An 11,493-nucleotide genomic window follows, 5' to 3' on the forward strand; every position below is an offset into this window, starting at 1 on the left:
GTGAAATTGAAAATTAAAATTTGTTTAAAGTGGAAATTGAATGAGATATGGAATTAATTTTGTAAGAAAAAGAGTTAGTTTTGATTTAAGGACTAAATTAGAATTTATGCAAAAGTTGAGTATAATTTAAATATTCAATGTGAAATTGTGTATTGATAAATTTTATTTGTTTCGATTTCCGTAGCTAACGTTGTGCTAGAGACTTCGGGTAAGAAAGAAAAGAATAAAGTTGACGAAGAGTAACTCGAGAAATTACGGTTTGTATTTCTATAATCTGAATCTAGTAATATTAATTATTGTATTCTGATTAATATGTATGGTAAGTGAAATAAGGTGAGTATTGATATTATGATATTGAATTGAATTGAATTGATTATGTGTTTAATTAAATTGAAATGAATGTTGTTTGAAATTAAAAAGTGATTTGAAACCCTATTAACTGTATCAGGTTGAGTCGGATATAGTTGGCATGCTATATGATTGGAGTCGATGAGACACTTCTAGCTTAAATTTCTATCAATTTAAACCTTAATGTTTTAAAGTATTCAACATGAACAACATTTAAAAATTCACTAACTTCTAAAATTTCAACATAAATCAAATAGTATTTTGTTCAAAGATTCTAAAAACATAAAAATTTCAAGAGAAGAGACTAAATTGACTTACTAATTAAGCTTTGAACCTCAAAAACTGTAATTTCCCTTTTTTCTTTCTTTTTTTTCCCCTTTTTCCCTGTTTCGTTTGCTATTCTGCTTCTTTTTCATTCTTTTTGTTTTATTTCTTTTACTTTATGTTATTATATTATTATATTATTATATTATATTATAATAATTATTATTACTTAAATAATAAGTAAATACATATATGTATTATAAATGTATGTATATATTTACTATACATATATTTTACAGTTACAACACACTTGTATTTATTTTTTACTGTACAAGTGTTTCATATGGTTTATTTACTAATTTAGTCCCTTCACTTTTCTTTTAATCTATAATTGAATTTTTACACTTTATTCAATTTAATCCTTATACCTAATTAACCTTAATTCAAATTAATTCACCTAACAAAAACCTAATTAATCACACAATAAACTTCATAAATATTTTTAATAAATATTTATTAATCCGTTTGTCGAAAACGGAGACTCGAAAATACACTTTTCTGATTACCCGACTATCAGGTTGTTACAATTATAAACAACCATATCCAAATCAAACTATTAGTTGACTTTCCAAACACTATTTAAGAAATTTAGGTAGTCTAAATCTTTTTGAGAATTCGTTTTGAAATTAGTAAAATTATATCATTTTTACAAAGTTGTCGAAAGTGGACGAAATTGGCTCGAATGGCTCGACCTGAAGGCTCATCTGAAAAGTGGGAGGGTTTGGGTAAAAATATAGGTCTGAAAAATTAGGTTGAACAAAAAAATAAGACCCATTTAGAAAATGAGCTGAGCTTCGGGTAAGGCTTTTTTGGGCTGACTGGCCTGAATATGCAAAAAAAAGAAAAGATTTTTTTACTGTTTTCTTGCTTTTTTTTTCTTGTTATTTTTTTGCACTATTTTACTACCATTTCACTATTATGTTGCTACTATTATGTTGTTATTGTATAACTCTTATTTTATTGTTATTTTTGTTACTATTTGAGAGGCATTTGCTTGTTAAGTTACACATTTTAATGTTATTTAAGTTTACATATTATTTTTTTTAATTTATTTTCAATTTATCGGGAAACATTTATTTTAATGTTTTTAGTATTATATTATTTTTAAACAATATATAAAAATTAATATGGATAGGTTGAGTCGGACACTCAAATTTTAGTATTTTTATTTGAATCGAACTTAAGTAAAATTTTAGGACTATTTTTCGAGCCGGACCGGAACCTAAAAAACGGGCCTAAAATTTTAATAGGGCCCATGGACAACTCTAACTCGAACTGATGAGTACATCAAATAGGAGCAAAGCAAAGCTAAAAAAAAAAAACTATGTAATAATTTATTTAATTTTAACCCAACGAATTAATCCATATTCGATTTGATATTCAAATTGCAAAACACCATTTATTATATCCTCCTTGCCCTACCGTCCTATCTAAAAAAGAATTTGTATACTTGCTCCATTATAAATGCATGTATCCTTTTACTCAGAAAGTTATTTTTCCTATTAAAAGGAAAAATAGAACAATATGTATTTCCATATGGGGTACTAAAAAGGAAAATAGAAATGCTTTTTTATTTATTTTCATCATAATATTGTTATATGAAAATTGACAGAAAGAAGGAATGTTTATTACGTAGAATGTCTGCATTTTAAAACATCATTCTTTGTTCAAATGCATATGTCTAAAATAGCACCCCCGCGAAGAAGCTCCGTCAATTCCTTGGATGGCTCCAATACCTGTTAATTACCGTTCACAAATTAAACAAACAAAAAGAACATAAAAGGATAATATTAATGCATGTGAAGCTGCCAAACCATAAAAGCATCATTGAAGTACCCGTAGTCGGAAGAACCGAACATGCCCATGTTATGTCCATTGTTTTCAATGTTAAGTATGTATGAGCTTACCCATTGGTAACATGAAGAATCCTTGGTTCCATACTTGGAATCATTATGCTCAGATTCATTCTCCTTCAAGTTTGAAACAATGGAGTAATCTGAGTCTAGCTGAAGGAGCTTCTCACTTCCCTGCAACAACAACAAAGCCAAAATAATGGGTGAGCAGATGCCAATATTGTATGCTGATGAATTATATAAGCTTATGAATATCTCTAATCATATGTTTAAAACAGATTACGGTTTCATATAACTTTCTACTAGTGCCTACCTTGAAAGCCTGCCAATGTGAATAAGTTCGAAACAAGACCCAAAAGAATAGAACATTCGGCAGAGGTAGCACCTGTATGGAAGGAAATTTAGTGTGTTGAGACTAAGCCAAAGAGGTTTGGTTGCATAGTAAATGATGGGGGAAACAACACATACGTACAGTGAATGCCGTAGTCAGTGGAAGCAACGAAACCGAACCGTAATAGTATTTCCTGTGTATAACTCTACCCCTAAAAACATATAAACATTCTACACTTAATGTTCATGCTAAAATAATCGGTTTTGTATCTTCTAATCTGTCAATCGATCGATCGATTACCTCAAGGCTATATGTCGTAATCTTTGTCGCACAAGCCATGCATTTTAACTGCAAAACGTTGGAAGCATCAGGAACAAACGCGTAATCTGAAAAGCACATTGAACCAACGTAGTCCAATCCCTGCAAATATCCATATTTTCAGACACTAGACAACTGTAAAATAGTGTCTGCAATGTTACTTTTATGAGAGATAAAAACAGAACATGTTGCATTAGTAAAGAACAAGAAAAAGAACCTGCAAGGGTATGCAATCTAAACATTGGTAACATCCTTGGTTATAGACTTCAAGAAAATCTCAGATGGTTTAGCTCGAGCTAACAGCCGCAACGCGAAACTACATACAATTGAACCAAAGAAAAACTTGATCAGCATAAACAAACGTCAATAAAAATCTTAAACAAACCAGATTTGGGTTTCAAGTACCCATGTAGCTTGTTTTTGAAACTACCCTCAGGTGCCTTTTCCAAACCAATCCCAGCCTTATTCATCTATAACAAAAACTATGTACGCATTAAAAGAAACACACACAGAGGACATTTCACTTGCACGTTGTAGTCAATGTAAGGATGGAATAAAAGGGGTATTATTACCTTGTTCGAAACGAAATCAACAAGAAGTTCAGCATTGGCATTGAGGGGCTGCTTGGAATTGGATGACATTTTCTTCCAAAGCTCTTTCACAGTGGAAGGGGTGTTAGCTGCGGTGGATTTTGATGCATAATGGTCAATGGATCTGCTAAAGCACCAGTTTTTCCCTTTAATTGGGAACACTACCAATCTTGCCTTCACGATGATATATCTCTCTTTATATTGTTATTATAAACTATATATGCTTCAATACAAAAGCAACATAAAACAGATAAAAAGATGAGAACTTATGTTGTTTTGGGTATTGATTAATGTAAATGAAATGGCATAGAAAATGAAGCAAAGGGATCTGTATATCATAAAAAGTTTCCAACAAGAATGAAAACATATGCTTACAGATAGGCGTACGCTTCATTCAGTTCATTCATTGTTCTTAAAATGACATTTACATTAAGATTTAAGAAATCCTAATATCTCTTTTGTGAAAAATCAAACATTTTAAAGGAAAAAAGACATGGTTTTGCCTGTAAACTATGAAAGACCGAGTCAAGAGGTCTGACTAGATGAAACGTTAATTAAAAAAATAATATTATTAAATATCAAGTTTATTTTATTAAGTTGTAAGTTGATCAATTTTAGAGGAGATTTTTAATGCAAAAAGTGAAGGTATTATTGGTATGTATTTTCTTCATAAATATGGCCAATCATGTGAACAATGAATCAATTTACCTCCAAATGTTAATGGCAAATGAAGTAAAAGTTAAGATGAAAATTGCGCTTTAACTATATATTTAACGTCATATCCCTGGGCTTTATTTCATAAACATGGTTTCCTCCACTACTGAACTGATTGATGATGGTAATTTACAAAGTCAATAAAAGAATAAAGGTTTAGGGGGGGGGGGTTAAATTCATGGAACACACTAAAGTAATCAATTAATTGCTCTTATGATACATTATCCTTTGCAAATAGACTATGTCAGGAGATTGCCATTTCTGCATATTCTTCACTCTTCACCTGAAATGAAATTTGGGTTTTCACCTTGGCATAAGTACTCATCACATATAGATGCCGTTCCCCAGTCTTTTCGGAGTCGTAAAATGTCCTCCGTGAAAGTCGAACCTGAGGCTCCGATGAACACACTCGCCATGGCACAGATGGTCTTATCCAGCATAGCTTCCACCTTCAATATCACAGAGCAAATTTAGATTGATCCAAGCAAAAATAGCAATGATATGTATGCTAAGGCTACATGCAGTTCGGGGGCCTGTTCATTGATTCACAGAACTCTGAACTGTACTGAACAATAACGTAAATGAAATGCACTTCAGAAACTTCAAAAGCTTAGTTTGATGATTGAAGGCGAAGAAAATTAAGAACAAATTTGCACTTCTCAAAACCAACCACACTTTAATCATCGGCCAGTATAAACTAGAACGAGGGCAGGGGAAATGTGAGAGAACCTTAGTAAGAAATAGAAAATGAATAAAGTTGTTTCAAGCCACATTACGTGAGAATCAACTCCTATGGTTCTTCCTACTAACACTATAGTATCAAATTCTCACCTGAGAATCACCTTCAAGGCCATGTCTGTATAATAAGGCATCCCATTTTTCAGCTGAATTATGAGGAGGACGTTTAACCAGTGGTATAGTCTTTCCATTCAGCATGATCATTGATTGCAGCAAACCAGTTTCGCTCCCTGCTGCATCTGTTGAAAGGTATATAACTGGAGAGTTGGCCCTTTCAACCATCCGAGTAATGCAATCCGCAGCTTGAGGAATAGGGTAAAAGCAGCTTGGCTTTTTAGCATTGCTGGGGAATAAGCAAGAAATGTTAGTGGCATTCACACAAACCGACATCAATCATCATCGCAAAACACTTTCGACTCAAATTGAGATTCTCAATAATTATGAACAAACTCTCCCTCATGCTCTAGCAAATTTCCAACACTTCGAAATCAAAGCAAAATACGCCCAATGCCATCATTTTAATGTTTTGCTTTTTATTCTGTAGCGTAAAACTATGAAGGTTCCCGTCTTCCTAAGCAATAAATCACAACAAAATAGAAAAACATACCAGAACTTTAAGAAGCCGTGTCGCCGGAAATGAAGAGCGATAAAATTACTACCCAAGAACGTCTGAATGAACCGTTCAGCAGTCAACAAGATAAGTTTACTTGGCTCTATCAACGTCTTACACTTATGAGCAATCGGACCGCCTGGTTGCAACATCCAATCTCTATCCACATCGGCAAAATAAACATCCCCAATTGCAATCACATCATCATCAGACCCAAACTTCTCCTCCACATCCTTGACCGTCTTTCGACTCGGATTCTTAACATCCTCATTCTTCCAAGCAGCCTCCAATTTCCCCGTCGAAATTCCCAACGACTTCAACTTCTTCAAATGCTCTTCGTCCATGTAACACGGCTGCGGGGTCGAGAAATAGCAAATGAATTTGTCAATGTGAGCGTGATTCTTCTTCAATTTCATAAAATCCTCGAATGGTACAACAACTTTTTTACCAATACAATCGTTGATGTGCGCGATATCCAGAACCCGGTTGTACTGATAATCGAATCTCGAACTCGGAATCACCAATGCCCGATTCAAAATCGCCGCGAAAAACATATGTTTCTCTAAGCAAATCAAATGGTTACTCATCTGACCCGACAAGCAAATCGCGAACAAGAATTTATTCCGTCTGGGTTTCCATTCAATGGTTCTTCTTTCAGAAAATTTCTGGTCAACTTTTCTGCAACGGTGGAAACTGTAACCGGCAGAACTGGGATCCAAAGCGGTGCCGTTTTGAAGGGTGTCTCCGGCTTTGTAAGGGGATAATAGAATTTGCTGGATGTGTTTGTTTAACGTGATCTGGGTGAGCAATGTGGCTTTGATATCATCAAATTGGACGGTCGTGATGTTATTAGAGTTAACCAAAGTGTGATTCCAGATAGAAAGAAGGGAACTTTGCTGCTGGTTCAACAAGTGAAGAGCTTGGAGTTGGGATTCTCTGATTTGACTCGACACCGTATTGAATTTAAAGGAGGAGATATCGGAAGTGAAGAGGGAGCGAATATCGATGGAGAAGTAGATAAAGACGATGAGCAGAGGGAGCACAAGGGCGAAGAGATAACCTTTGTGGAAGGTGAGCTTGGAACGACGTCGCATTTGTGGTTCGAGCCCTTCGACATTGAAACCGGATCTTGTGGTGTCGTTTTGATAGGTTAAGTTTCGTCTGGCGTCGTCTTCGTCGGATGAATCTCGGTCCATTTTTTGCTAGTGAGTTAGTGAGCGAGTGAAGGAGTGAATGACCGAGTCGGTGACGATATAACTAGGGACTTAAGGAAATCCGGGGTTTCGGTGATTATTGGTTTACAATTTAGGGATTTGATAAAAAAATTGAGAAAATTTATCGTCTGTGGAGTTGGGGATGGCGAAAGTTGAGAAGGAAGAAACGGTCGGTGGAAAAAGACTCACTACCGGTCCGATCTGATATTTTCCTGCAAGGAAACGACCTCGTATTGTGCCCTCACACGTGAGAGATTGCAAAGTAGCGAACATGACAGCTGAGCAAACCCTCGATTTCGTAAGTGATTAAAATAAATTAAGGCATAATATTTAACATTTACGCATTTCTCATTCTTTTCTTATTTAAACCCTTCAAGAAGTTTAATTTTTAATAAAAATATTAATTAAAATGTTAAAATTTTAAATATAATAATTTTTATGATAATATATGTGTATTTTATATGATTATTTTTAAATTTTTAATGAAAATTTTATAATTTTTTAAAATTTAAATTTTAGACTTTTTAAATTATTTATTGAAATGTCAATTGGATTGTCATGCAGATTATTATGTAGATATTTTTAAAAAATTAATGCTTTAGTTAGCATTTTCAATAAAGAAAAATAATTTGACTCTTTTTAAAAAAAATTAATGGTCAAACTTAGTTAAAAAAATAAAGATTAAATTGACAAAAAAATATAAATATTGAGAATTAAATTTATTATTATATCTAAATTAAATCATTATAAAATTTTGTAATTGAATAGATGGATTTAATTAATTTTTAATATATATTATTTTTAAATACATTTAAAAATATAATAATTATATAAAATCATATAAAAAAAAGTAATCAAAACTAAAAGAAAAAAAAATCTTACTAGTGTTTTACTTTTCATTTCTCCTGTTTAAAAAAATTACAAAAACATAAGTGAGCAATTAGATGGATTAAGAATTAAGATGGTCAATTAATTGGTTAAGGTATAAAATTAGTGGATTAAATCGATTCTTTTAACCAAAACAACCAGTTGCTAATTGCTCTCCCAATGAAACAGTAAAATGGAAAGAAGGAAATAACAAAGAAGAACAAGCTTAGAGATTGAAGGGCAATACCCTTTTTGCTAATCTAAAATTAGAATCTAAAATAAATAAATAATTTAAGTACTGAAAAAGATGCATTAACAGAGATTTTGCAAATTGCAATCGTTAAAATATAGCTGGTAGCAGGAATCAAACTCCACAGCAAAGTACGTTGAAGAAGCTCTATATGAAGATCCGTTGTGTAGTTTATGATACTTATGAAGCTTCGTCAGTGACTTCAACAAGCCTACCACGGACCCATTTCTTAGTTACAGCGACTGCTTTAGACGGCACATCATCATTCTTCAGCTCAACTTTGATTCCATTTAGCATGGGATTCTTCTCATGTTGGATCATCCCATTTGTTTCCAAATGGTTGAGTTGCTTAGATGAATCAGAGTTTATCAAACTTTCAAAGTTGAGAGTTGATATACTGTGATTATTCGAGCATGGAGAAGTAAGTTCTTTGGCGTTGTCACCATTCACTATCTTCGGGAAAATAAAGTCAGAGAAATTGTACTCTTCATGCTTAGTCCCATTTACTTCTTTCTGTTCTGCTTGGTCTGAACCACTGCTTTCTGATTGCATTTTGTTCTCAACATGGCTAACCGGTTCAGCCGAGTCAACAGAAATGTATCCACTATTCTCATCGGATGAAATGTGTCTGATCTCTATCGATTCAATTGACTGAATTGCTTCGGCTATAAGTTTTCTGGTTTCAATAAGGGAAGCTCGAGCAACATGGCTCTTCATTGAAGCGACCTCAAGGGCTTTTGCGGCCTTCTCAGCTTCAGCAATCAAAAGCCTGCAGTATCATATATGTAAGCATTGAGTTATCCAGAGAATTAGCAGCCTACTTTTCTCATTGGTACTTAGAATGCAGAAAAGTGATAATCCATGGGAATTCTTAAGGGGGATATCCATGAAGGTTCTAACAGATGTATGTTTGCTGAATGTAAGCAAATGCTAACCTTGCTCTTTCAACAGCTTCGGTTTTCTTTAATTCTTCTGCTGCTCTTTGTGCTCTTAAGTTCTTCAACATCTCGAGCTTGGAGCTTGCCATAGGATCCTTATAAAGTGGTTTATTTCTTCTTCGTATCCTTAACCGCTCAATTGGGCTTATAGTCTCACTACCAGAAGAATAGTTTTTATCACTAGCTTTCCTCTTTGGAGGGCTCTGCTTGGACTGTGTACCAGCCGCTGGCTTCCTCTTCGGTTTTCTTTCAGCCCTAGATGGAATGCCATGATATTTTGCCAAGCCAGAGCAAACTCTCTCGCGGTAATCCTATTCAGCATATAACAAGAAATGGAAAATCCACATTCAGACGCAAAGACATAAGGAAATCTTGTCAGCAATATCATCCATAAAGTGACATTTGTAGATGCCTATGATCAATGTCATAATTTTCACTGCTGATGGATAAAAAAGAAAAATTCAATCATGCAAGCACTTACAGGATCAGCCCATTTGGCAGCAATGGCTTCAGCAATTTTTCTTCTTTGTTCAGGGGATTTTGGTGCTCTCTTGCTACCTTTTGGTCTAGGCATCGATTTCCTTTGTTCGACACTTTCCAACCACTCCTTTGTCAACTGCTCATCTAGTATCTTGTAAGAATCCCACCGTAGCTCTTCCTCACCAAGATAGCCTTTTCTAGATGCTTCAGCAATCAAGTTCATCCACTCAAAGTGGCAAGTTTCCTGCAGCATTAACTTCTCACGGCGCCTTTCCCATCCCATTCGCACTCCCTCTCCAATTTTTTCTCTTGTTTCTTTGCTACAGAATCATTATGAAACAGTCACTTCAGAATTAAAAAGGTAGAAAGAAAGGCCTATATAAATTAAAGAAGTTTGATATATCGTAGTTGAAAAACTTAAGAACAATGAAGCACCCACCTCTGAGCATGTCCTAGGTTAACCAACTTCATTTTGACCTGCATTTTGAAACAGAATTTGCATTCAATTGTTTGCTTTTCAGCTATTGTGCTTAAGTAGTTTCCACAATCCAAATTGCCATCATTCCATCATTTGCCCTAAGGGGGATTATGATGGAAAAAATAAAAGAATTACATTGACCAGTTAAGGATGAATTTATTGATTCAGATAGGAGAAAACGTTATTGATGTCATTAGTTTCACTCAATGTGTACATAAAACTCACAAAGTTCAGTCCCTGTAATAACAAAAGTTCTCTTACATGACATCACCTTAGGATTCTGCATTGCAAGCTTTGTTCTCTCCCTTATCCGTTGAAGGGTCTCTGCAGACAAAATATATATGTATTTGTGGTAGCATGGTAACAAGTCAACAATCCAATACATAAAAGTAGAAATCAGGATTAATGGAAATTACCTGCACTGTGCTTCCTGCCTTTGTTCCAAGGTGTGTTTCCTTTATTTGCTTTAGAAATCCTCATCCGTCTTAACTTTTCCCTCTCGTCCAACTCATCGTCCGAGTCTCCGGTCTTCAAAAATTCATGCTGAGTTGGTGAAGGGCTTGAATCACCACCAAGCTGTGACTTATTATTATGTTCACCTTGTTTTGGAACTGAACACTTGGGTTCAAGGGTTGCAACAGCTTTAATCTGAAGTTTCCCACTTTGGTTTTCCAGGTACCCTACATGAAAACTTATCCTCGTAGGCAATGGGGAGGATTTCCATGGATTTGATAAAACTTGAGCATGGATAACGGTTTGAGCCCTCACTGGAACCAGTGGACTTTGCAAGGAAGGTTGAGCAGTAGCAATATCTGTTTCAGGGCAACCAAGCATAATAAAGATGCTCACAGTTAATTTTAACAACACCAAGAATACCTAACACCCTAAACACAGAAATTTCATGAAATTAAACCACTTTTGTCTTCCAAAAGACGAATTCAACAAATACAAATTGAAGCTAAACATGCCAATCACAAAGCAAAACAGGAAAAAAATAAAGGACCTTCATCTGTTTCTTCTTTTTAAGTTTTCAAGGCAGTCAAGCTCTGAACTAAATAAAAATAATGGCCATAATAAAAAGAGAAACCCAGTTACCTAGTAAAGCCATGGGAGCTCATTCAGCCTAAAGAATCGAAAACTCAGAACTTGGAACCTTATCTCAACAAAAATAATAACACAGTTGAGACGCCAGCATTTAATCAGCCCAAAAAAGAAAATTTCTTTGTTCTTTTCCTTTTCAGAATGCAGATAACATTAGAATAACATAAGAAATTTGAGATGCAGATGTTGTTTATGAGGAACAAAGATGAACGTGAAGTAGATAGAGAGCCACACGGGGAAGTTCACAAGAGATTAAAGGGCCTGTTGTGAAAAGCCCCCATTGATATTAAAAGGCCTGGTTTTTTATGGGTTGGGTTACGTTCAGACCACCACTTCTTC

At 34.5% G+C, this 11,493-nt stretch overlaps 2 protein-coding genes and 1 pseudogene across 2 annotated transcripts; all 3 read right to left on the reverse strand.

Annotated features, from left to right (window-relative positions):
- Positions 1–2,339: 2,339 nt before the first annotated feature.
- Positions 2,340–4,158, reverse strand: LOC107895740 (uncharacterized; annotated as a pseudogene).
- Positions 4,159–4,531: 373 nt separating this feature from the next.
- On the reverse strand, positions 4,532–7,344 carry LOC107897468 (O-fucosyltransferase 36). The gene is made up of 3 exons (XM_016822939.2): positions 5,824–7,344; positions 5,310–5,559; positions 4,532–4,927 (listed from the first exon to the last, which is right to left on the reverse strand). Exons 1-3 carry the CDS (start codon positions 7,020–7,022, stop codon positions 4,751–4,753), a joined length of 1,626 nt encoding a protein of 541 aa, XP_016678428.1. The 5' UTR covers positions 7,023–7,344; the 3' UTR covers positions 4,532–4,750.
- Positions 7,345–8,050: 706 nt separating this feature from the next.
- Positions 8,051–11,493, reverse strand: LOC107897467 (uncharacterized). The gene is made up of 7 exons (XM_016822938.2): positions 11,149–11,493; positions 10,470–10,865; positions 10,325–10,377; positions 10,015–10,052; positions 9,577–9,895; positions 9,093–9,406; positions 8,051–8,926 (listed from the first exon to the last, which is right to left on the reverse strand). The coding sequence occupies exons 1-7, from the start codon at positions 11,159–11,161 to the stop codon at positions 8,338–8,340; spliced, it is 1,722 nt and encodes a 573-aa protein (XP_016678427.1). The 5' UTR covers positions 11,162–11,493; the 3' UTR covers positions 8,051–8,337.

The sequence above is a fragment of the Gossypium hirsutum genome, chromosome A10, assembly GCF_007990345.1.
Source record: "Gossypium hirsutum isolate 1008001.06 chromosome A10, Gossypium_hirsutum_v2.1, whole genome shotgun sequence".
Taxonomy (NCBI): Eukaryota; Viridiplantae; Streptophyta; class Magnoliopsida; order Malvales; family Malvaceae; genus Gossypium; species Gossypium hirsutum.

What these genes read in the sequence shown, in the direction of transcription:
- LOC107897468 (XM_016822939.2), bottom strand. Translation starts at nt 7,022, where the DNA reads ATGGACCGAGATTCATCCGACGAAGACGACGCCAGACGAAACTTAACC. An exon ending in CACGGCTTCTTAAAGTTCTG is followed by an intron (nt 5,560 to 5,823) that starts GTATGTTTTTCT and finishes CTTATTCCCCAG; the next exon opens with CAATGCTAAAAAGCCAAGCT. An exon ending in GCCTTGAAGGTGATTCTCAG is followed by an intron (nt 4,928 to 5,309) that starts GTGAGAATTTGA and finishes GTGATATTGAAG; the next exon opens with GTGGAAGCTATGCTGGATAA.
- LOC107897467 (XM_016822938.2), bottom strand. An exon ending in AACCTAGGACATGCTCAGAG is followed by an intron (nt 9,896 to 10,014) that starts GTGGGTGCTTCA and finishes ATGATTCTGTAG; the next exon opens with CAAAGAAACAAGAGAAAAAA. An exon ending in GAAGCTGTTGAAAGAGCAAG is followed by an intron (nt 8,927 to 9,092) that starts GTTAGCATTTGC and finishes ATGATACTGCAG; the next exon opens with GCTTTTGATTGCTGAAGCTG.